The sequence below is a fragment of the Cibotium barometz genome, chromosome 10 (genome assembly GCF_041138505.1).
Source record: "Cibotium barometz isolate CiBa-2024 chromosome 10, ASM4113850v1, whole genome shotgun sequence".
Taxonomy (NCBI): Eukaryota; Viridiplantae; Streptophyta; class Polypodiopsida; order Cyatheales; family Cibotiaceae; genus Cibotium; species Cibotium barometz.
In genome coordinates, this window is record NC_141055.1 from 40419543 (window position 1) to 40441448 (window position 21906).

The window sequence follows — 21906 nt, forward strand, 5'->3', positions numbered from 1 at the left end:
TCATAGTCGATGGGTGGTGAGGCTGTAAGGATATTGGCCACTGTAGTAAGAGCTTCATCTTCCCTCAACTCAAATAATTCTTCGATGTCGAGGAGGTAAACATACTTCCAACCAGCAACAACTACTATTGGGTAGATGCAGATCTTCCACTTTCTCTCGTAGGTCTTCCTCTTCTTCACCTTCCTTGTCCTCTTGTTCATCCTCCTCTTCCTCTTTCTAATCCTTCTTAGCCTCTTCTTGTTGGCCTTGACTTTCTTGAATGCTCAATAGTACTACACACACACACGCACATGCATATTCCTTGTGCATGCATACGTATATGTGCATGTGCACTTATGTGTGCGAGCATGTATATGCGCGTGTGTGCATGCGCATCTGTGTTCGTTGTGTGCATGCATACTCATGGTTGTGTGTGTGCACGTGTGAGTGTGCATATTTGTGTGTGTACGTGTGTGCATATTTGTGTGTGTATGTGTGCATGTATATATGCATGCAAGTGCATGTGTATGCACATGTGTATTAAGCCTTTAAAATCTAAGCTTACTAGTCTCTCAACCCACATGCCACATGCCACATGCCACGTGCCCCCTCTTTTCCCTCTCTACTATTGGGCTGCTGCATAATTGCCCCCTGGTGTACACTATTGACACGTAGAAGGGGAGAAACCTATGCTTAATAGAATATATATATATCTCTATATCATATATTGTAATAGAAGCATAATTTAAAGTTTTAGTTATATATATATATATATATATATATATATATATATATATATATATATATATAGAGTATTTATATATAGGCATTTATATATTTATATTATATTTCCATTGCACTATATATGTGTGTGTGTGTGTGTTTGTGTATTGTACTTCCATTGCACTATATATGTGTTTGTGTGTGTACACACACACACACACATATATTTATATTATATTTCCATTGCACTATATATGTGTTTGTGTGTGTACACACACACACACACACACACACACACACACACATCATAGACTTAAAATAAATTTTAAAATTCACTTTTATTATAATATATGATATATACACAAATATAAATATATAAAATATATAAATTCTAATGCTAATATTCATATTAATATCTAATATAATTATTATGAATATTAATATTTATTACTAAGATTAAATATTTAAACTAACACTAGCTATTAATTAAGTATTAAATCATCATTTAAATGATATACTATTACTATTTATCATTTATATTGATATTTATAATATGAGTGTGTGTGTTTGTATATATCAATATATATATGCGAGTTGATGAGGGTCTCTCGTCCTGTCGAGTAGAACCCGGGTTCGATCCCCCCCTTGGAAGCACCCACACATACAAACACAGAGAGAGAGAGAGAGAGAGAGAGAGAGGGACATAGAGAGGGGGAGGGGAGAGAGGGAGGGAGGTAAAGAAAGGGGCAGAGAGAGTGGGAGGAGAGGGGGGAAGGAGAAAGAGAGAGAGAGAGAGAGAGAAAAACATAAGTCATAATCACAATAAGAGGTGGATGGTATGTTGGCTAGTTCACTCCCCAAGATGTGTAAGGACATTTTCTCAATTCCCAATGCTTCCCTCTCTTCAATTTGTTTCTTTTTCTTACACAATTTGCACCTTTGTACACACCCGTCACGTGGCTAGAGGAGGAGGAGAGGAGAGGAGATGCTAGAGAGAGTAACACATGACAGGGGGGAAAACCTGTGCATACTTGAATATATAAATATATAAATATATAAATAAATAAATATATATATACATGTATGTTTGTACATGTGTACACACACCCACACACACACACACACACACACACACACACACACACACATGTATATATATATATACACACACACATACATGCATGTTTGTACATTATATATATATACTTCTATATCATATATTATAAGTAAATTTTAAAATCTTAGTTATATATATATTGTACTTCATTACACTATATGTGTGTGTGTGTGTGTGTGTGTGTGTGTGTGTGTGTGCACTGTGTACACACACAAACATGCACACACACATAGCGTATATTTAATGTAAATTTTTAAATTCACTAATATATAATTATATATTAATATTGATATTGATATTTAGTATTAATATTTAGTATAATTATTATGAATTTTACTATTATTTACTAAGATTAATTATTTAAACTAACATTGAATATTGAATATTAAATCTATACATTAAGTATTAAATGATCATTTAAATGATATACTATTATTTTTTATTTTTATATTAATTTATATTAATATTTATAATATGCATGTGTGTCTTTGTATATATAAATATATATGCGAGTTAGTGAGGGCTCTCGTCTTGCTAGGTAGAACTCAGGTTCAATTCCCCCTTGGGGTGGCATGGAGGGAGAGAGAGAGGGACATAGAGAGGGGGAGGAGACAGAGGGAGGGTCGTAAAGAGAGGGGGGGAGAGAGCGGGATGAGAGAGAGAGAGGTGGGAGAGGGAGGGAAATGGAAACAGACCATCTCTTATTGTGATGATGACTTATGTTATATATATATATATATATATATATATATAACATAAGTCATCATCACAATAAGAGATGGATGGTATATTGGCTAGTTCACTCCACAAGATGTGTAGGGGCATTTGCTTCATTCTGAATGCTGTCCTCTCTTCAATTTGCTTCCTGTTCTTTACATCGTTTGTCCCTTTGTACACCCTTGCCACATGGCTAGAGGAGGAGGAGAGGAGATGGAGATTAGAGGAGAGTGACACGTGGCAAGGGGAAAACCTGTGTATAATAGAATATATATATATATGTTTGTACAATATATGATATATACATAAATATTAAAAAATTTAATATTAATATTCATGTTGATATTTAGTATTAATATTTAATATGAATTTAAATATTAATTACTAAACTTAAATATTTAAACTAACATTGAATATTTAAAATTAAATCTATATATTAAGTATTAAATGATCATCTAAATGATATACTATTATTTTTTATTTTTATATTGATTTATATTAATATTTATAATATGCGTGTGTGTGTTTGTATATATAAATATATTTGTGAGGGCTCTCATCTTGCCGAGAACCTGGGTTTGATCTCCCCTCGACCTCCATTCGGTGGCATGGAAGCACTCATGCACATGAACACAATAACAATAACCCCCGAGAGAGAGAGAGAGAGAGAGAGAGAGAGAGAGAGAGAGGGAAAGAGAGAAATAAATCTAAAAAAAACATAAGTCATCATCACAATAAGAGTTGGTTGGTATATTGGCTAGTTCACTCCCCAAGATGTATTCCCTATGCTGCCCTCTCTTCAATTTGCTTCTTTTGTTTTTTGCAGAGTCTGGCCCTTTGTACACCCCTTCCACGTGGCTAAAGGGGAGATGCTAGAGAGAGTAACACATGGTAGGGGGGAAAACCTGTGAGTAATTGAATAGATGTGGTGTATCCATGAGGATGTCATTGTGGAATTAGTTACTTTGATGTGGGTGTAGATAAGGTTCAAAATTAGCAAGAAATATTTGTTACACCCAATTTAGAAATTATTGATTTAGGGGATTTTTTGTGCAGGAATCTTTAAGGTTCAGTAAGGTACCTTTTATAAAAGAAAATTAACGAGTACATTGGTTTTGCTGACTTGAATAAATTAATGCATTTCTTATTAACTACAGTCATACGGGCAGTCCAAGGATACCTGATTAACCACAGTCATACGTTAGTTCATTTTTTATCGCCCAAATGTCCACAGGCAAAAATGCTTTTCTCTCTGCCAAAAATGCCTTTCCCCTTTCCATCCGCGCTCTGATGTAGTGGTCCACTGCCTTTCCCTCTTCTTCCCATTGTCTGATCTAGCTGTTTCTTGCTTATTTGCGCTGGGCTAATTTGCCAGATTCTGTGACCAGGGGCCTCCATCAGAATGTAAAGAGGAGGGCATCCAATTCCAGCTCGGAGATGGCGAACGAAATCGAAGCTTTCTATTTATGTAGAATTGGATACTTCTGGCTATAGAAAAATCAGAGCCTTCTCGCTACAATCGAACACTTTCCCCTTCTGCGAATTCAAGGCCTTGATTCGTTCTCATGAGGCTTGTGCATTGAAGGGTACCAGAGATGAAATGTTAGGGTGTAGCTGCTAAAGTATCAGGGTTTTGTTGCGGCTCACATAAGACAAAAGCTCAAAGCCACGATCCTGGAATTGGATGTTAGGGTTTTGTTCATGAGTCAGGAACATTTCAACAGTCAAGGAAGTAGGGTTTTATTATTACTTGACACTAAGGCTCAGAAAAATCCTAATGCAGTAAGGATTTTGGAATTTAGGGTTTGTTCATGTGTACATGACATTAAAACTCTCTAAGAACCTCAAGTTTTGTTCTTATGCACATGACAACAAAGCTATGCAAAGACCCCTTTACTGTCAGGATTCTGGAATGGGATATTGGGATTTTTGGTCATGTGCACATGATTTCGGGCATCACAGCATTCAGCCATTTCATCTCCTGAGAATGTATGCAGTGTCTGGAAGATGCTCAAGATCACGACACAAGGCATTTTCTCGCCTATTCTGCTTTCTGATACATACATCTTGGTTTCTATGGCAGTCTGTTTGTGCAATTTCTCTATCAGCTGATGGAGTCGCTCTCCTTACCATCAGAGCATCTATCGTGGTGGAACCCCTCGGGCTTCTTTCTGACTGGAAAGATGGTACAGACCCATGTACATGGAAAGGGGTAGGTTGTGATGCTGATGCACGAGTGGTCTCTCTCAACATCACAAGCAGGGGTTTGTGCGGTAGGACGGATGATTCCATTAGCAGCAATGCAGATGTCTATGGGTCCTTCAGAGCCTGCAATATGGTTTCAGCGTGTAGTGTGCTTTCGTGCCAAGAGTCAGTGTATAAATTCGATCCAGCAAGGTGCCAAAAACAGGCTTCCCAAAATTCTTCTGGTTTGTCAGATGGCAACAGTACGGCACCATGCAGGCTTACAGGCATCCTTTCCCCAGCTATTGGCAGCTTATCACAGTTGAGGGTTATGTCTTTGCCATTTAATTCATTTTCTGGAGAGATTCCGAAGGAGATTTCTGCATTGAGATTTCTTGAATTGATTGATTTACGAGGGAATCGGTTTTCAGGCTCTATACCTGCAGGACTTGGACATCTCTCAGAATTGAAGACTCTGAATGTGGCTTATAACTTCTTAGAAGGCGATGTGCCACAGGAGATCTCAGGTTGCCGGAAACTTAAGGTTTTTAACTTGGCTGGAAACATGCTATCAGGAAGGATACCCATGTTTCTTGGAAGCCTGCCAGATTTACAAGTGGTTGCACTTTCTTTCAATAAGTTTGTTGGCACAATCCCATTGGAGATGACAAAGAGCTGCCACAATCTGGAACATGTCCATCTGGAAGACAACTTTCTGACTGGTGGCATCCCGCCAGGGTTTGGGAGCTGTTCTCGCTTGCAATCACTTGTAGTGTCCTCGAACCTTCTATCAGGGCCGATTCCTGCTGAGATTGGTCAACTGCAAAAGCTGCAGGTGCTTGATGTTTCTCGCAATGGCCTGGGTGGCGACATTTCATTTCAGCTAGCTAACTGCTCACAACTTTCTCTTATTGTGCTCACAAACAATGTGGATAGGCAAGCTTGCCACTGTCAATCTTCTATGGGTACATCAGAGGATGGGACTAGTGGCTATCAGAAGGGCGAGTTCAACTATTTTTCTACCATTCCAACGGCACTAATGATGCTTCCCAACTTGCAGCTTTTGTGGGCTCCTGGGGCAGCATTGGGCAGTGTTTTACCTTCTGACTGGGGCAGCTGTCAAAGCCTTGAAGTTCTTAACCTTGCAGGAAACTCAATCATTGGAACTGTTCCCGAAGGACTGGCTCAGTGTAAAAGATTGATATACCTGGACTTGAGTGCTAACAAGTTGGTAGGTAACTTGCCACAAACATTTACTGTTCATTGCATGGTTACGTTCAATGTAAGTGGGAATTCTCTTACAGGCCCGCTGCCTGATAGGTCTGTAGGCAGCTGCCCAAGGGCTGAATTGTTAGGCCCACTCTTCTCTAATCCTGTGCCTTTGCTATCAGATGATCTGAGCTTTGCCATAAGGGCAATACATCCCTACTTCTCCAGCTTGTATTGTGGTGTTGTAACAAGTAGACTGCCAGGTTGGTTTTTAAATCAGGGGATGCCCGTGGTTCACGACATGAGTGAGAACAATTTTACGGGTTCCCTTCCTAGTCTGAAACTTGGGGAAGTCTTGATGGCGAAAGCTCCAGCGTATGGATTCTTTGTCTCTGGCAACGAGCTCACAGGTGCACTTTCAAGCAGTCTCTTTGAGTCTTGCCAGAAATTTGAGACCTTGAGCCTGAAGGTGAGCAGGAACAAACTGTCAGGAGCACTTCCTGCAGATGCCATGGTGAATTGTCTCTCTCTCAGACAGTTCGAAGCTGCTGCCAACCGGTTAGCTGGGATTATTCCAGGTGGACTGGGGAAAGTGAAGCATATGGTTTACCTTGACTTGAGGATGAACAGCTTGAGTGGTGAACTTCCATCTGAAGTTGGTCAGCTACAAGAGCTGCAGTATTTTGTGCTTGCTGATAACAATCTGACGGGGAGAATCCCAGAAGGCTTTGGAAGGTTGACCTCACTCCTGATACTAGATCTATCTAACAACACGTTGACAGGTGGCATTCCAGGGGACCTGGCAAACCTTAGTAAACTGAAGGAGCTTCTGCTCAGCAACAACCATCTGTCTGGGATGATCCCAACAAACTTCACAAATCTTAAGTATCTGTCAATGATGGATGTGGCATTTAATAATTTGTCGGGTTCAGTGCCGCAAATTGGAAGTATGGAATCTTCATGCACCAATGTGCGCACTGTAGGCAATCAATTCCTCACGTCATGTTCTGTCTCTGCCCCTGCTCCTTCAAACCAGGTGTCTGATGAACCTTTGCCTTATGCTAGCCACATTGTGGTAAAGAAGAGTCATCACCCGAATTCAATCGTAATTGCAGCCATAACATCAGGTTGTGCCATAGCTTCTGTTCTTATCATCCTTGTCCTCTTGTTCCAGTATACAAAGCAAGAAATGCCTGTCCAGAATGGATATCGGTCAGGAAGGAAGCAACTGGTCACATTTCGAAGCTTTAGCTTCCAATTGACATATGACAATGTTGTCGCAGCCACAGGAAACTTCAGTGTGAACAATCTCATTGGTAATGGGGGCTTTGGGGCTACCTACAAGGCTGAGCTTATGCCTGGATTGCTGGTGGCTGTCAAAAGGCTCTCTCTAGGAAGGTTTCAGGGCGCACAGCAATTTGAGGCAGAGATACGCACTCTGGGAAGGGTACAGCATCCGAATCTGGTTACTCTCATAGGATATCATGCAAGTGAATCTCAGATGTTCCTCATATACAATTATTTGCCAGGAGGCAATTTGGAGAGTTTGATACATGATGCAAGGAGAGGATTTGTCAACTGGAGAGTAAGATACAAAATTGCCCTTGATATCGCCCAGGCATTAGCTTACCTCCATGATGAATGCACTCCAAGAGTGCTTCACCGTGATATCAAGCCAAGCAATGTTCTACTGGACAATAATCTGAATGCATTCCTTTCAGACTTTGGGCTGGCAAGACTTCTGAACGCATCTGAAACTCATGCAACAACAGATGTAGCTGGGACATTTGGATATGTTGCTCCTGAGTATGCTATGACATGCCGCCTTTCAGATAAGGCAGATGTCTACAGCTATGGCGTAGTGCTCTTGGAGCTTCTCTCTGGAAAGAAAGCGCTCGATCCTTACTTTTCAGACTATGGCCATGGCTTTAACATTGTTGCATGGGCATGCCAACTTTATCAAAAGGGTAAGCCAGCAGAGATTTTTGCTCCTGGATTGTGGGAGCAAGGGCCACACTCTGAGCTGCTGAACGTGTTGAAGCTTGCTGTCAAATGTACTATGGTTTCTCTTTCAGTCCGGCCAACAATGAGGCAAGCTGTTGATGTCCTGAAAACAACATGGTAATTTCAAGGATCTCCACTTTTCTGGATATTCCAGATGTAGCCTTTCTAGGCTGTATATCATCTCAGAGGCACTAATGGGATATCTTGCCCATCTGTCCTTTCCTAGCTGGACTATGTTTGCAATCCATAGGGGCACATCACAACGTTTTCACCCCAAGCATCTGTATGCTGTGATGCTGAGCTCATTCTCTGCTAGGTTGTGATGGAATGTTAAAACTTACTATGCTTTGAGTCTAGCAGTGATCCCAGCCAGCCGAAAGGGTTGCTTGCATTGATCACTGCTGAGGCCTCTTTCAATCTTTGGGCCAAATTTGTAGAGCTGAAATACAAGTTTTTTATTCATGGGAGATTTCAAAAATGAGCTGGAGCTCCCCCCCCCTGCACGCACCTGCCCTCCTGAGCCTTTGCCTCCCCCCTTGCCTCCTTCAGCATGCCCCCTGCTGCACTCCATGCATTCTCCTGCTGCTTGCCCCAGCCCTCGCGCTGCCGCTCTCTGCCTTTGCGCTGGCCCCCGCCTCCATCCTCCTGTGCACACCCTGCCCGCCTTCTCCATCCTCCTCGCGCCCCCGCCTCACTGCCTCCCCACTCGTGCATCCCTCTGCTGCCTCCTCTCCCGGCTGGGAGCCCTTCCCCGTTACTGCCTCCTGCGCTCTTCTCTGCCCCCTTCTGCTGCTTTCCCCTCCTTTCCCCCTGCAGCCATTGCCACCCTCATTCTTTTGTCCATTGTCCCCCTTTTCTCTGGGTTCCTTCTCAGCAGGTTTCGGCGCTCGGGCTGTTGTTCTTTTGGCGAGTGTCGGCTCCCTTTGGATGTCACCCCTTTTGGAGGACTCCATGGCAGCTGCTCCATCATCCCCGACTGAGGTCGCCACCCCTTGCCTTTTCTCTGAAGCGGACTTCCAGCTCCTGGCATCAACAGTAGCCTCCCTCGAAGCCTCAACACTTGTATGCAAGATTGTGGGTAGCCGCGCAGCGCGCAACCAGCTTTGAGACTTGCTCCAGGCCAGCCTCCTTGGCAAGCCGGGCAAGATCATAGATATTCATACCCTTGGGCGCAGCCACTACCATGTGGAGTTCGACACTCCAGCAGCTTCGATGGCATGCTTCAAATGAGCCCTGTTGCATTGTGCACGGCTGGTAGCACGGCTTTGATCCCGCCTCTGACCCCCTTGCTACAACATTTGGATTCTTGGTCACAGTCTGTCACGTGCATCCCGTACTTGGATGCCACGTAGACATATCTGTACAGAAGGTGTTGGACCTGGGATGGTAAACAGGTCCCATGTGAGCCCAGTCCGGGACGAGTCAGCTAGGGATCCATCTCAGTCGTCCGAGGTCAGGTGTGCATTGTCCTGCACAGGAGTCCAAGGTCAGGTGTGCACTATCCAGCACATGAAACAGTGCCAGTCCGCGTTGTGAGTCTCCCTCTGAAATGATGTCAGTGATTCTGTGTATCTGGTATGGTACCGGATGCCAGATCACTGTGTAGTTAGTTAGGGTTTTCTTTTAGAACAAGGGGCCAGCCCATAGGGCTACCCCAAGTCTTAGTGTGGGCATGGGGATGGTGTGAAACCACCCCCATGAGGGCCAGGAAGGCCCTGGCTGAACCCACCAGCCATGGACGAGCTGTAGGACAGCCCCAGGGGCATGCCAGTGGTAGTCAATAGTCCATGAAGCAATTATTGTGCTGTAGGGAAGGTGTGGGGTAGCCCATATAGGCTGCCCAGCCTCAGGGTACTTGCAAAATCAGTGCCTAGCCCATCTAGAATCAGGCGCAGGATGCCCAGCCATCTTGGGAATGATGCGCAGCTTTTTATGTGATTTTTCCAGCATTTAATGCTGATTTACAGTCGTGGGTAGAAAAGGGAACTGGCCGACTGCAGTGTAGTTGGCCAACTGCTCATCCTGGAGTAGTATAAATAGAGGAGTCCACAATCCCATTGTTTCATCTTAGATTTCACCAAGAGCTCAAGCATACAAGGGCTAGACAAGCCAAGGAGTTGCTAAAGCAAAGGGGTGAAGGACTGCAGGTCAAGGGCAGAGTTTTCTCAGCCAAGAAATGTCAAGATTTCTGTATTTCCTTTTCAGATTTACATCATTCTAATAAAGCAAATACACCATCCGTAGTGGGGGGGCCCTATGATGGTATTTGGGACCCAATACTGTGTCCTCTCCATCTCTCCCTCTTTCTCTCTCTCTCTCTCTCTCTCTATTTTCTGCACATCTATTCAGTTTTGTGCGTTAATTCCGTCGTGAAAAGTGTGCTGATTTTTTAGCATTGAAGTTATCGATCTTCTCCGAAGCTTCTGCATGTTACAGAGTCGGTTTTCCAAGCCTCAAGAAGGAGTACATTCTTCTTCCTTTTGTCACATTAGGAGAATGATAATGCAAGTGTTGGCATCTTTGGTGACATTTGCCTTGATATTGGCATGTGTGGCTGGAATCTTTCACTTTGCATGAGCATTTCCTCACCAAAGACAATTACCGCAGGTCATCCTTTGATGCCTCGGGTGGTCCCCATCCTTCAACGGGTAGGGTACTCGGGCCTTCTTGGCCAATGCTTCATTTGCCGTTAGATGGGTCACTTTGCCAGCAGAGCTTTCCCTCCTCGCTAGTCTAGGCCTTTCCCTCCTCGCTAGTCTAGGCGAGCTTTGCATGCCGATCCAGCCCATTCGCCCCGCAGAGTGGAGAGAGCAGACCGAGCGCTCTAGTGCCACCCTCCCCCTTCGGCAAGACGGAGGCCCAACACCCTATTTCCAAGGATGGGGATGGGGGTAGGTGGCAGATGACCGAATGGAGATAGCACAAATGCCTTGCCAGAGCAAAACACTGGTGGGGTGGTTCCGGAAAATTAGGAAGACTGGCACCAAATCTCTCCATGGGACTGGTCTCCAAGCTGAGGCAGTCGTCGGTACCCTATGGGAGGGAAAGTGGGGCCTCCATGATAGAATGTGCAGTGGAAGAAGGGAAAGTGGAAACACAGGAGAGAGAAGAAGAAGAAGAAGAAGAATGTATTATCGTCCTTTGGGAGCCGATAAACGGCCCATGGGACCTCCACGAAATTATTACAAAGCTGTAAGAAACAAAAAACAAAGCCTCCTCCCTTCATTGGAGGGAAATACAAAGCCTTCTCCCTTCATGGGAGTGATATGGAGCTTGTCGTATGGTCGCATTGTGCTGTAAGGTAGCCATGATGTTTAAGAATCTTGGTGATATAAACGCCTAGAGCAGCAAGCTTGGCATGTGTGAGCAGATCCACCAAGTCATGATATCCTTCTAGAATGGTACTAAAGTCCTTTCTTATGTGGTCATATTGTGGGCATGTTAAAAGGACATGTTTCTCCGTCTCCACTGCTCCCAAAGTGCATACTTTGCATAGTCTTTTCTCTTTTGGGATATTGCTCCATGCTCCTTTTTCAATCTCGAGTGTGTGTGACCTAGTCGGATAAGTGCAAGACCTCTCCTTGCATTGGCGGGAATAGGCATGCTTATGTATTTCTGAGCATTGTCTTCTTTACTTGAGTATGTGACCCAATAGTTTGGGTTGATGTGTGAGCCATAATATTCAAATTTAGCCCTTTTTTTTATGATTGCCATTTACAGTGAAGTGCTTCCAATAGTGCTTGATGAAATGCCTTCTCATCTACTTCATCTCATGCTGCATTTAGATAGGAGTCTACCTCCCATCTTTGAAACCAGCCGTTGATGTCATGCATCCATCCTGAAGAGAGAGAGAGAGAGAGAGAGAGAGAGAGAGAGAGAGAGAGGAAACATAGGTGAGAACCTGGTCTCAATATCATCAACAAAAAGGAATACATGTCCCGAGCAAGAGGGGAGAACCTCGTATGTGAGGGACTGCAGCTAGACAAGCTAGGCAAGCAATGACATATGAGGGAGGCATGCCGGCTATATATACACCTACATGAAGGAAGCCGACTGGAGCTAAAATACCTACATGATTGGGAAAATACCCAGGACCATAAAATGGGGACTAAATATGGGTAAAATATATGCGAGGGGTGACAAGCCCCTCTGACTAACATGGTCAGCCCTTGAGGCTAAGGGGATGATGTCTAACACCCCCTCTCAGCACCGGATGTTGAGCAAACTCCAAGAAGCCGGAGACACCGTCCTTGATCAAAGATGAAAGACTGCAGAAATAGGTACCAAGAAAGCTCCACAAGCAAGCAACTCAGCTACAAAAGCAACAGAACAAGCTGCCAGGTACACCGCTCCTCTAGAAGAAAACAACCATGTAGGTTGCGACGTACTGCTCCAAATAATGGTTCCAAACCCAACTGTAAGAACACTGCCCGAAGTCGAATGTCGTGTATCTAGCCTAGAGAAGGTATGAAAAACCTCATAACCAACCAAGATCAGATCCTGTATATAATCAATCCTAGGAGAAGCAAACTGCTCCTCACTGGAACCCTCAAAAGAAATAGAGTCAATCTGCTCCAACTCTGTACCAAGAGTAGCCAAATGCTATAGAAAAGCATCCTTTGAAAAGGTCGGCATCGCAAGATGTAAAGACTCTGTAGAAAAGATGGGGTCCATCTGCTCAAACTCAATAACATGAGTTGCCCAATGCTGTACATAAGTACACACCACTGAGATGGGCATCACAAGATGAAAGGACTCCACATCCGCCTCTGAAAAAAGATATCGTCAGACTGATATAAGCCCAACCTGATTCTGATCCAAAAAACTCTAGAAGTACCACTATGCCCCAGGCACGGTTAGCAACCACAGATCCAAAGCATCCCACCGGGTCCAAAAAAGCATCCTCCAAAACAACAAGCTTGCAGAACTAGTAGGGGGAGGGGCATCAGAAGCATCACAAAGAGATGCAGAGATAGACTCCTCACAATGAGGAAGGGAAGCAGGAATATAAACTGCAGTGGTAACAAAGTCCTCAAAAGCATCACAGATAGCAGAAGACTGTTCCAGAAGTAGAACCAGATCCCAAGAATCAGCAACAAATAAAGGATCCATGTGAAAGGATCACACCACAAGGGCAAAACACCAAGACTGTACTTTATATCCATCAGCTCAATCCCCAACCTCTCTAACTTGGTCTTCAAGTTCTCTCTCTCGCTCTATGGATCTTCTGAATTACATGTAGTGACTTCCTCCTGACAGGATTCGGAGAGATTTTTTCGAAGGTTCTCTGAAACTATCGGGATGACCTTATCCTCCTCCGAATAGGATTTGGAGAGATCCACCTCCTTGGGAACTATCGGGTTGACCTCATTCTCCTCCAAATAGGATTTGGAAAGATCCACTTGCTTGATCTACAGTTTTGGTTCTGGTTTGGCTTTTGGCTCTAGCTTTGGCTTTGGTTCTAGTTCCGGCTCTGGTACTTGCATCTCAGGTAATGGCACCTCCTAGAAAACACCTCTTTGTGTGATCACGTCTCTTGAGAACTCGTCTTAGAAGCTCTCTTTTCGGTGCATCAACGCTCTCTCTTGGGTTGTCTCACAACCGGAGGTGATTCCTCCTTGGCCTTTGTTGATGATGCCATGAACTATGCCCATGTTTCCTTGAGTTGTGCCCAACGTTGCTCGTACAAAAGCTGGGCTTGATGTGTCTCTTCTTGAATTTTTATTTGATGTGCTTATTTCTTGCGTTGCCAATGTTCCTCTTCTATGAGTTGTTGCCTAAACTCGGCGATGATTTGTTCGTACTGGGCTTGGCGTTCTTGTTCCTTTTTGTATTGTTCTTTATGTTCTCGTCTCTGACGGCTCTGATAGTCTCATACTCACGCCATAACTCTTCTTTCCAAGCATCACTGCGCTCCATCGAGGTGAGGTTTTGGTGGAGGGAGTAGCAAAAAGAAGTCTTTTCCTACCTAGGTTAGACCTAGGCTAAGTCTTGTGCATATTCTACCCCACATGCAATCTATGCTACATGAAAAAATGGGATGAAATCCAAAAAATTGAAAACCCTAATTTGGTTTTTTCACTTTCCACATTGAATCTGGGACTAAAAACATTGTTGCTAGGCTTGAACTCATGCAAAATATGAAAATCCTAATTTTGGTTTGCAAACTCTAAAATACAAACCCTAGTTGTAGAAATCCTAATTGTCAACATGAATAGGTTCTATCTAGGCTCATGCAAGACTAGCCTAAGCTTTGATACCAATGTCACATGCGTGGTGGAAGCGTGTTCTTAATTAACGCTAAGCAAAGAAGATTAACGTCAATCCTATGTTTAGCAAAGACACAGAAGAGAAAGAGAGAGAGACCTAATCTACTATATGTTGCCAAAACATGCTATATATACAATGATCTTGTTGATTCATAGCTTCATGATGCATACCAAAGATCCTTGCAGTCCTCTACTTGAAAACACACAAGTGAAGCTCTTGTCGATTCACAATTTCATGATGCATACCAAAGATCCTTGCAGTCCTCTACTTGAAAACACACAAGTGAAGCTCTTGTCGATTCACAATTTCATGATGCATACCAAAGATCCTTGCAGTCCTATACTTGAAAACACACAAGAGAAGCTCTTGCTAATTCACCATTGTGTCCTTGCTTCCTTGTAGATTCTGAAAAATGGATCCTCTTGATCTTTGAATGATGATCTTAATGAATGCCTAATGATCCTATTTATAGGGAAAAGGTATAAATTCCTCATCAAGTTGGTTTTGCCTATTTTTTCCACAAAACATTGTCCAAAAAGTCATATTTTGTGTCTAAACTATGCCCGAAACGTGTCCGAACCATTGAGCTATGTCTTGGGCACTTTCGGGAGCCTGTAGGGCTGCAAATTCCGCTCTAAATCAGGCCCTCAATTTTCCCATATATTTGCTAATGAGAATATACATGTCTATGAGCATTGGGGTTGATGGATGCACATGACATTGACCCTATAAATAGGCTAGAGCAGTTCATAGTTTAATCATTTGATCCCTCATAGTTGGGGGCAAGTCATAGGCATAGGAAAGTTCTTTTCGATTGGCTACATCTTGATATAGGATCTATATATACATAAAACACTGTGTTAGCAACATCTCTCTCTCTCTCTCTCTCTCTTTCTCTCTTTGTCTATGTTTTTGCATAGTTGTTAAGACAAATAGTTCTTCCGCAACCATTCATGGACCAGTGATAGAGCTTGTCCCGCATGGATCGTGGAGGACCTAGCCACGCGAACCAGGATGGCGAGCTCGAGAGCTCCACTTTTGAGGTGATCCTCTTCGTCTACCTCCATGTATCGCTAGCGGTCCCCGTCCCCCCCCCCGTCCCCCCCCCCCCCCCCCCCCCCCCAAAACAGATACCTCTACTGTGATAGTTGGAGCCCAGTATATGCATACAACTGGGTCAAAGCGGAGTAGGCCCACTTGGAGCAGCTGATCGGGGATGATCAGGGAACACCTCAGACATCTGTGCACCAAGACAGGCTGGTGACTACTCGCCATCCAAACCCTTGCCCAAGTCTCACCGGTGGCGGGAAATTCAGATCCACTAGACCCCTTTGATGCGGATGGTCTCTTGGAACATTCACGGATTGGGAGCAGCACTGCTCTAGGTGGTAAGTCCTTTGCAAGGAGTTGCATAGAGTCTTAGTGGGAGGCATTCTATTTCTTCACGAGCATCACTTGTTAAGCAGCTTCTTTTGACAGTGGTGGACTCCAACACCATAGTCCCTTGGAGGGCACATTGGGTGATTATAAGGACTAGGTGAGTCTCAACATTTATGCCCCTAACTCCATGGTGATTATAAGGCTTGGGGAGGACTAGGTGAGTCTCAACATTTATGCCCCTAACTCCATGGTAGGTCGAGCAAACTTCTAGAGCATGATTTGGTAGGACCTCGCTCAAGCTGATTTTTGGTGTATGGGAAGGTGACTTTAATATGTCGGAGTCCATGGAGGATAGACTAGGTGGTAGCCATGATATCGTTTGTGCAGAGCTTGCAACCTAGGAGGAGCTTGTCTTCACCATCAGGGGACAAGACCCTTGGCATCTCTCAGAGTTTGGGTGTAGCATGGGGAGTTTGAGATTCTCTAGATCTAATAGGAGTAGTACATGCTCCAACCTCTCCCACTGGGATCATTTCTATGTTGATGAGTGGGCCTATAGACAAGGCGGTTTTGTGGGTATTTTAGTAGGCACTTCCTTTTTGGACCATTCGCCCATTCTCTCTCTAGAAGACCCTTGGTGATAGGATAGTCAACAGAGCCTTTGCATACCCTTGGAGATGTTGAAATATGCACCAAACACATCCCTAGAAGGATGGGGCCAAATGGACCATGTACTTATAAAAGGGACCAAATCACTTAGCTTGTGGGTGACGCTTCTCTAGCACCTAGTGTTTTGTTAAACCACTTGTTTTGATGAAACCACTAGGTGGTATTGAGTTGTATGGAATCTATGAAAGGGCACTTTCCTATGAAGTAATCAATCAACTATTTTGCCTAATATTGTTGTCTCTCTTGTGTGTACATAGCTCTTCTACTATTTGTTACTCATCATGTGTTTCAACCTTGAATTAGTCTTTGAGCCACCAAAGCCAACTTGCACATGCCATTCGTTAATTCAACATGGTATCAAGAGCCTTGTCATCATTCTTAGACATTTTTTTTTGTGTGGCTATCACATCTTCACCTATTTTTAGTGTCTTTCACTAGATTTCAAAGTTGCGAGCCATACCCACAACTGGTGGAGTTGTCAATGCTCCCAGCTCACTCAATCGTTGCCCACCATACTTTGTGAGGATCTTCCCTACCTCTGGGCACCCCAGCTTGTCACTTCAATTAGGTGGATTAGGTCGTAGGCATCGCGCCATTGTCACCTCCCCCAAATTCATCGTTTTCTAGTCGTACAACAATTTTTGCATGTAGAGGCTATCATTGCCTAATTCCTCATAGTGGTAGGTGTGCCCTTATGTGCTCTAGATTGCCCTAATAGGGCTTGGCCAAAGTATCTGCCTCAACTAGGAGAACCAAGATCCTCAACAGAGCTGTATTTTTCACAGCCATAGCCACAAGCTCTTACAATCATAATTAGTGATTAAATATCACTAATACTACCTTGTTTTTTTGGCTAATCAAGTGTTCTCTCTAATTCTTATCACTTGTTCCATCTCAATGTTGGATTGGCCTCTCTTGCAAGGCCCAACAAGTTTCTTAAAATCAAATCCAAGCCTCAGACTTTCCTAATGCTAATCCTTATAGGGGACTTGCCTAATTCTCCTCTCACTAGATTTGACCAACTGTTCAATATAGATTTGGAAAATTATCCAAATATATGTACAATTCATAGCTCACTCCCTCTCATAATATCTTTCTAAAAGTATTTAACTAAGCCCAATATTTTAACTTCATCCCTCTAGAGTACTCAATAATGATTTGATTAATAGTTTTTTTTCTATATAAATGTTAAATGATTAAAAATTATAAAGATCTACAAAATTTATGGAACTAAGCAAGTTGATGACATCAATTTTTGAATATGTTTAAAATGTTAAAGAGGAAGACATCATCCTACTACTAAAAGGTCTAAGGGGAAGCTCAAGGCATGGAGGCTTGAGATTTTTGATGGTGTTAATGATGACAAGGCATGGACTTGGTACCTTGACTTCTACAATAAAGAGGGGAAGCTAGTGAAACATGTGCAATTGTTTACACATGGACTTGGTACCTTGACTTGTACAATGGAGAGGGGAAGCCAATGAAACATGTACATTTATTTGCGTTACAGCCCTTGACTTGTACAATGAAGAGGGGAAGCCAATGAAACATGTGTAATTGTTTGCATTAGATCCCAACAAAGAGGCATAAAAAATCTTAGTGTCGTACATGCATTGTCTGAGGGGATTGCACAGAAAAGAAGGAGTTCCATGCATTTATGTGGATATTAGAGACTCCAATAAATCATACTTGTTGGATGCATTTTCTTATGATGATGCAAAGATGGAGACCGATATGGTGCTCACTCTATGTTAACAACGGGTTGCTATGTATAGAGGAGGAGCAGGATGATAAGACTATGATAAAACAATACATAGATGGGTTTTACAAGGTCCAAGCCAATATTTCAAAGGATGAGGCTAGAGGTAAAACAAAAACAGTGAATCAAAAACCACAAAAAGGGTGGTGAGAGTAGTACAAAATTACCCTCCAAAGGAGAGAGTGCAATTGTCTCGAATGGAAAACCTAGAATCTTAAAATATAATGCGGCAATGTCCATATCATGATAATCTCAAGAAACTAAGGGATCAATGGATTGCATTCAATGACCTGTAAAGCCTCACCAAGGAGTTGCAAAAAGGGAATACGCAATGTGTAGAATGGGATGCAAGTAATTATCATCCTTTTAATATTTGGTATTTTTAGAAATACCTTAATATATTCTTGGTTGTCATTGGTAAAGTAGTTCATAACATTGCCTAATGTTATTAAAGTTCATAACATTGCTTAATGTTCAGAATGTTGTGCAATAATTATTGAGCTAGCATGAGTTGCATTTGGTGATAGTGTTGCAATCAAGGATGCACACATGATAATAAGCCCAGATGACATGTTTGAGATGTGGATGAGGATTATGGATGCATATTAATCACTACCAAATCGTGCTGAGCATAGTAATGATATTAATAAGGGTGGGAGATAACCTACTGCTGGTATGTTCAGGTGTCTATACGGTTTAGATGAGGAGAATATTAAGATCATTCAAGAAGAAATATTTCATTCCAAGATTGTTCTAGTTAGGAGAAAGCACGTTATAGACAAGATGGATATGGCATAAAGAGCACATCAAAATGAAGGAGGATAAGGAAGAGCTTGTGAAGGAGTTCAAGGAAAAGCCAAGTGATAAGGTTAACATGTCATGGGAGCACTGTGTGACTTACTACATATCCAACCATAATACTATGAAAAGATAGTTGGATCAAGTCAAATGTGGATTAAAAAGAAGCTTGCTCATAGGGATCATAAAGATGCATTACCTATATTGACGTAAGCATACATTCAATGGATTTTAAGATAAAAGGAGGTAACTAGTTTGCATTTTGATATCCTTGGAGTGTATACTAGGTTGGAATAGACATGGAAGGGATAGAGTTCATGTGTAACACATTCAAGGAACCAATTACCATTGGCACAATGGTGACTGATGCAATTTATGGGGTTTGTGGCATGACATAGAGCTCAAACAGGTTTTAGATAATGTTGCATGGATTGTTGAAACTAGCTACTAAACTTGCACAATTCAAGGAACCAATTACCATTGGCACAATGGTGATTGATGCAATTTATGGGGTCTGTGGCATGACATAGAGCTCAAACAGGTTTTAGATGATGTTTCATGTATTGTTGAAACTAGCTACTGAACCTGCACAATTTGTTCTCATCGCATATGTAACATTCAAGAAACTTGTAGCCTTGGAGAGTGCTCTAGAGGAGGTAACTGGGAAATACAAGGTGGCAATTGGTAGTGTGGATATTAACCCTCCTAAGATAGATCATGTGGATGGATTAATCAGTACTTTTTTGGCACATGTATTAGTGGGCAAAGAGAAGGAATTCATAGACAACCGCCGCTAGCAAGATTTTGAGCATAGACCATATATTGAGCATATATTTTGGATATTGCTGACCACAATGATAGTGAGAGTGGTGACTCAAATGCACATGAAGAGAAATCCAGTGCACACATAGACTATTACTAAAGATGAAAGATGTTATTTCTACAACTATATAATCTTTTTGTAGGGACGATGAGTATGTTTTTTATGTATTCACATTGGGAAGTTTACGTAGAATGGCTCTTACAAACAAACAAAAGACATTGGCAGTGGTTCTAAATTTACAAGAATTACAAGAGATCGAATCAATGAGTTCAAGCTTTTTTGAGGGGAATCTTGAAATCACTTCATGGGCTAGAGTCACAAAGAAGGGAAAGGATTCTATGTTTACAAATGAGCTACTTCTTATAGAAGGCCCCACACCAGAGCATTTAGCTATACTTACAAAGGATCATGAAGGGGTAATGTTAGACTTTGTTGATCAACTTCTTCCTAATGGAGCCAGACACAACAGGTGTTTAAAAAGCACTTTTATTGGTAGGATAGCTTTTCCCATTTTGATATGTAAGTAAATTCTCTACGAATATTATCAGTTAGATTTGTATATATGTTACTTATGATCTTGACTTAGTAGAAGAACTTCTATTTCATTTTGTCAAATTTAAAGACACTATTATTGAGCTAACTTGTTCATAATGACAAAGCGACTACATCATAATTTGTTCATAATGACAAAGTGACTACATCATAATTTGTTATTATAAAGTAAAACATATGCCATGTTCATTAGACCAATTTGACCATGTGTGTGATTTTTTGATTGACACACCCCTAGTCATACATAAGATTTGGATGATTTTGGCCAAATCTATAGCATTAACACCCATGACATGGATTTGAATGAGTGACCAAATCTAGAAATTCACATCCATCTATATGATTTAACCACTAGCATTACCTACCCTGAACATAGATTTGGACAAGCAATCGAATCTAGGCAATAACACCCACACAGAAGATGTCTACTATCATCTAGTGAGATTTACACAATTGACCAAATCCAATGTTCAGATCTATCCAAATATGTGGACAACTAACTATACGTCCAAATTTAATTTTATGTACCAAAAGATATATTGAGTATTTAAGAGGAATGAAAGCATGTGGTTGTGATTTTTTAATCGAGTTTTGGTCGATTGACTAAATGTTTTTGTCCTTTTTTTTTCTTATAATACCCATGCACAAGACATAATCTAGTGAGATTTTGATAACTAACCAAATCCAACATTCGAAACCATCCATAATATGTGGACAACTGATCATATTACCAAATTTAATTTTACATAGTGAAAATGTATCCAATATTTGAGAGCAATTACATGTGTGTGTTTTTTTGATTGAGTTTTGGTTGATTGACAAACTGGCTTTTTTTAAATACAGATAAAGGATATCACAGATCTGTTAACGAAGATAATTATAACATAGGTTCGGATACAAGGGATGTAACATGCCAAATGTCTTCAATACTAGATTTGAATGGATTATTGTTAGAACGTTGCTTCACAAAGTTAAATAAGCATTACGTCGTGGGAAATAATGGATTATACTTTGTTTAGGATGTATAGAGTTTTTAGCCAATCTATTCATAAAGTTCCATGTTAACCCCTGTCGGAGACCTCTATGTCATCGATGTTGGCCTTCGTATTATTTTCACTTCTTTTGGGCCACAAGTGTCAGAATGACCGGAATTCACTGGAAAACCATGTATTGCATATTTTATGTGTGTGCTTGCCACTTGTCTATTAAAGGTGAACCACGGGATCCTAGGTTGAGACAGCTAGCTTTAGAATAGGTGTTTACATTAGCTAGAGTGGCCAAATAAGCCCGAGGACTAGACTTTTAACTTTGGCCGCCCAAGAGTGTGAACCCTCTAGCAGTCACTTACAAAACCTAAAATGTAACTCTCACCACTCATTCTTTTATGCTCATTCAATAGAGTGCTCTTCTTCTCTATCTATTATCTTATGCTATTTCTTGCTTACTTGTTTGAACTCTTATGTGTGCTTTCTTGCTTGCATGTGAGAGAGTGCACATGAGAGATAAAACTGTGAGGAGGGTCGCACTTCCTTTGGAGGGCGACGATAGAGTGGAGCTTTTGGGTGCCACTACGCGGCAACATCATATCCTATGAGAATCCTAGGCAACAAGCTTTCACGAGGTGAGTGATACACCTCGACTATGCATTTGTGTGCTAGGCCATAGTAATTTGGTTTCTCGGTTAAGTTGTTTATGCTCCTGAGTGTGGTTGGGCAAAACCCT

General features: G+C 42.0%; 1 protein-coding gene across 1 annotated transcript; it reads left to right on the forward strand.

The window, feature by feature from the left end:
• The first annotated feature begins 3714 nt into the window (after window positions 1-3714).
• On the forward strand, window positions 3715-8415 carry LOC147634898 (LRR receptor-like serine/threonine-protein kinase RPK2). The gene has a single exon (XM_086804130.1). The coding sequence runs from the start codon at window positions 4356-4358 to the stop codon at window positions 8052-8054; it is 3699 nt and encodes a 1232-aa protein (XP_086660256.1). The 5' UTR covers window positions 3715-4355; the 3' UTR covers window positions 8055-8415.
• The last annotated feature ends 13491 nt before the right edge of the window (window positions 8416-21906 follow it).

Bases quoted from the DNA above. Each gene is read 5' to 3' on its own strand.
- LOC147634898 (XM_086804130.1), top strand. From the start codon at position 4,356: ATGACATTAAAACTCTCTAAGAACCTCAAGTTTTGTTCTTATGCACAT.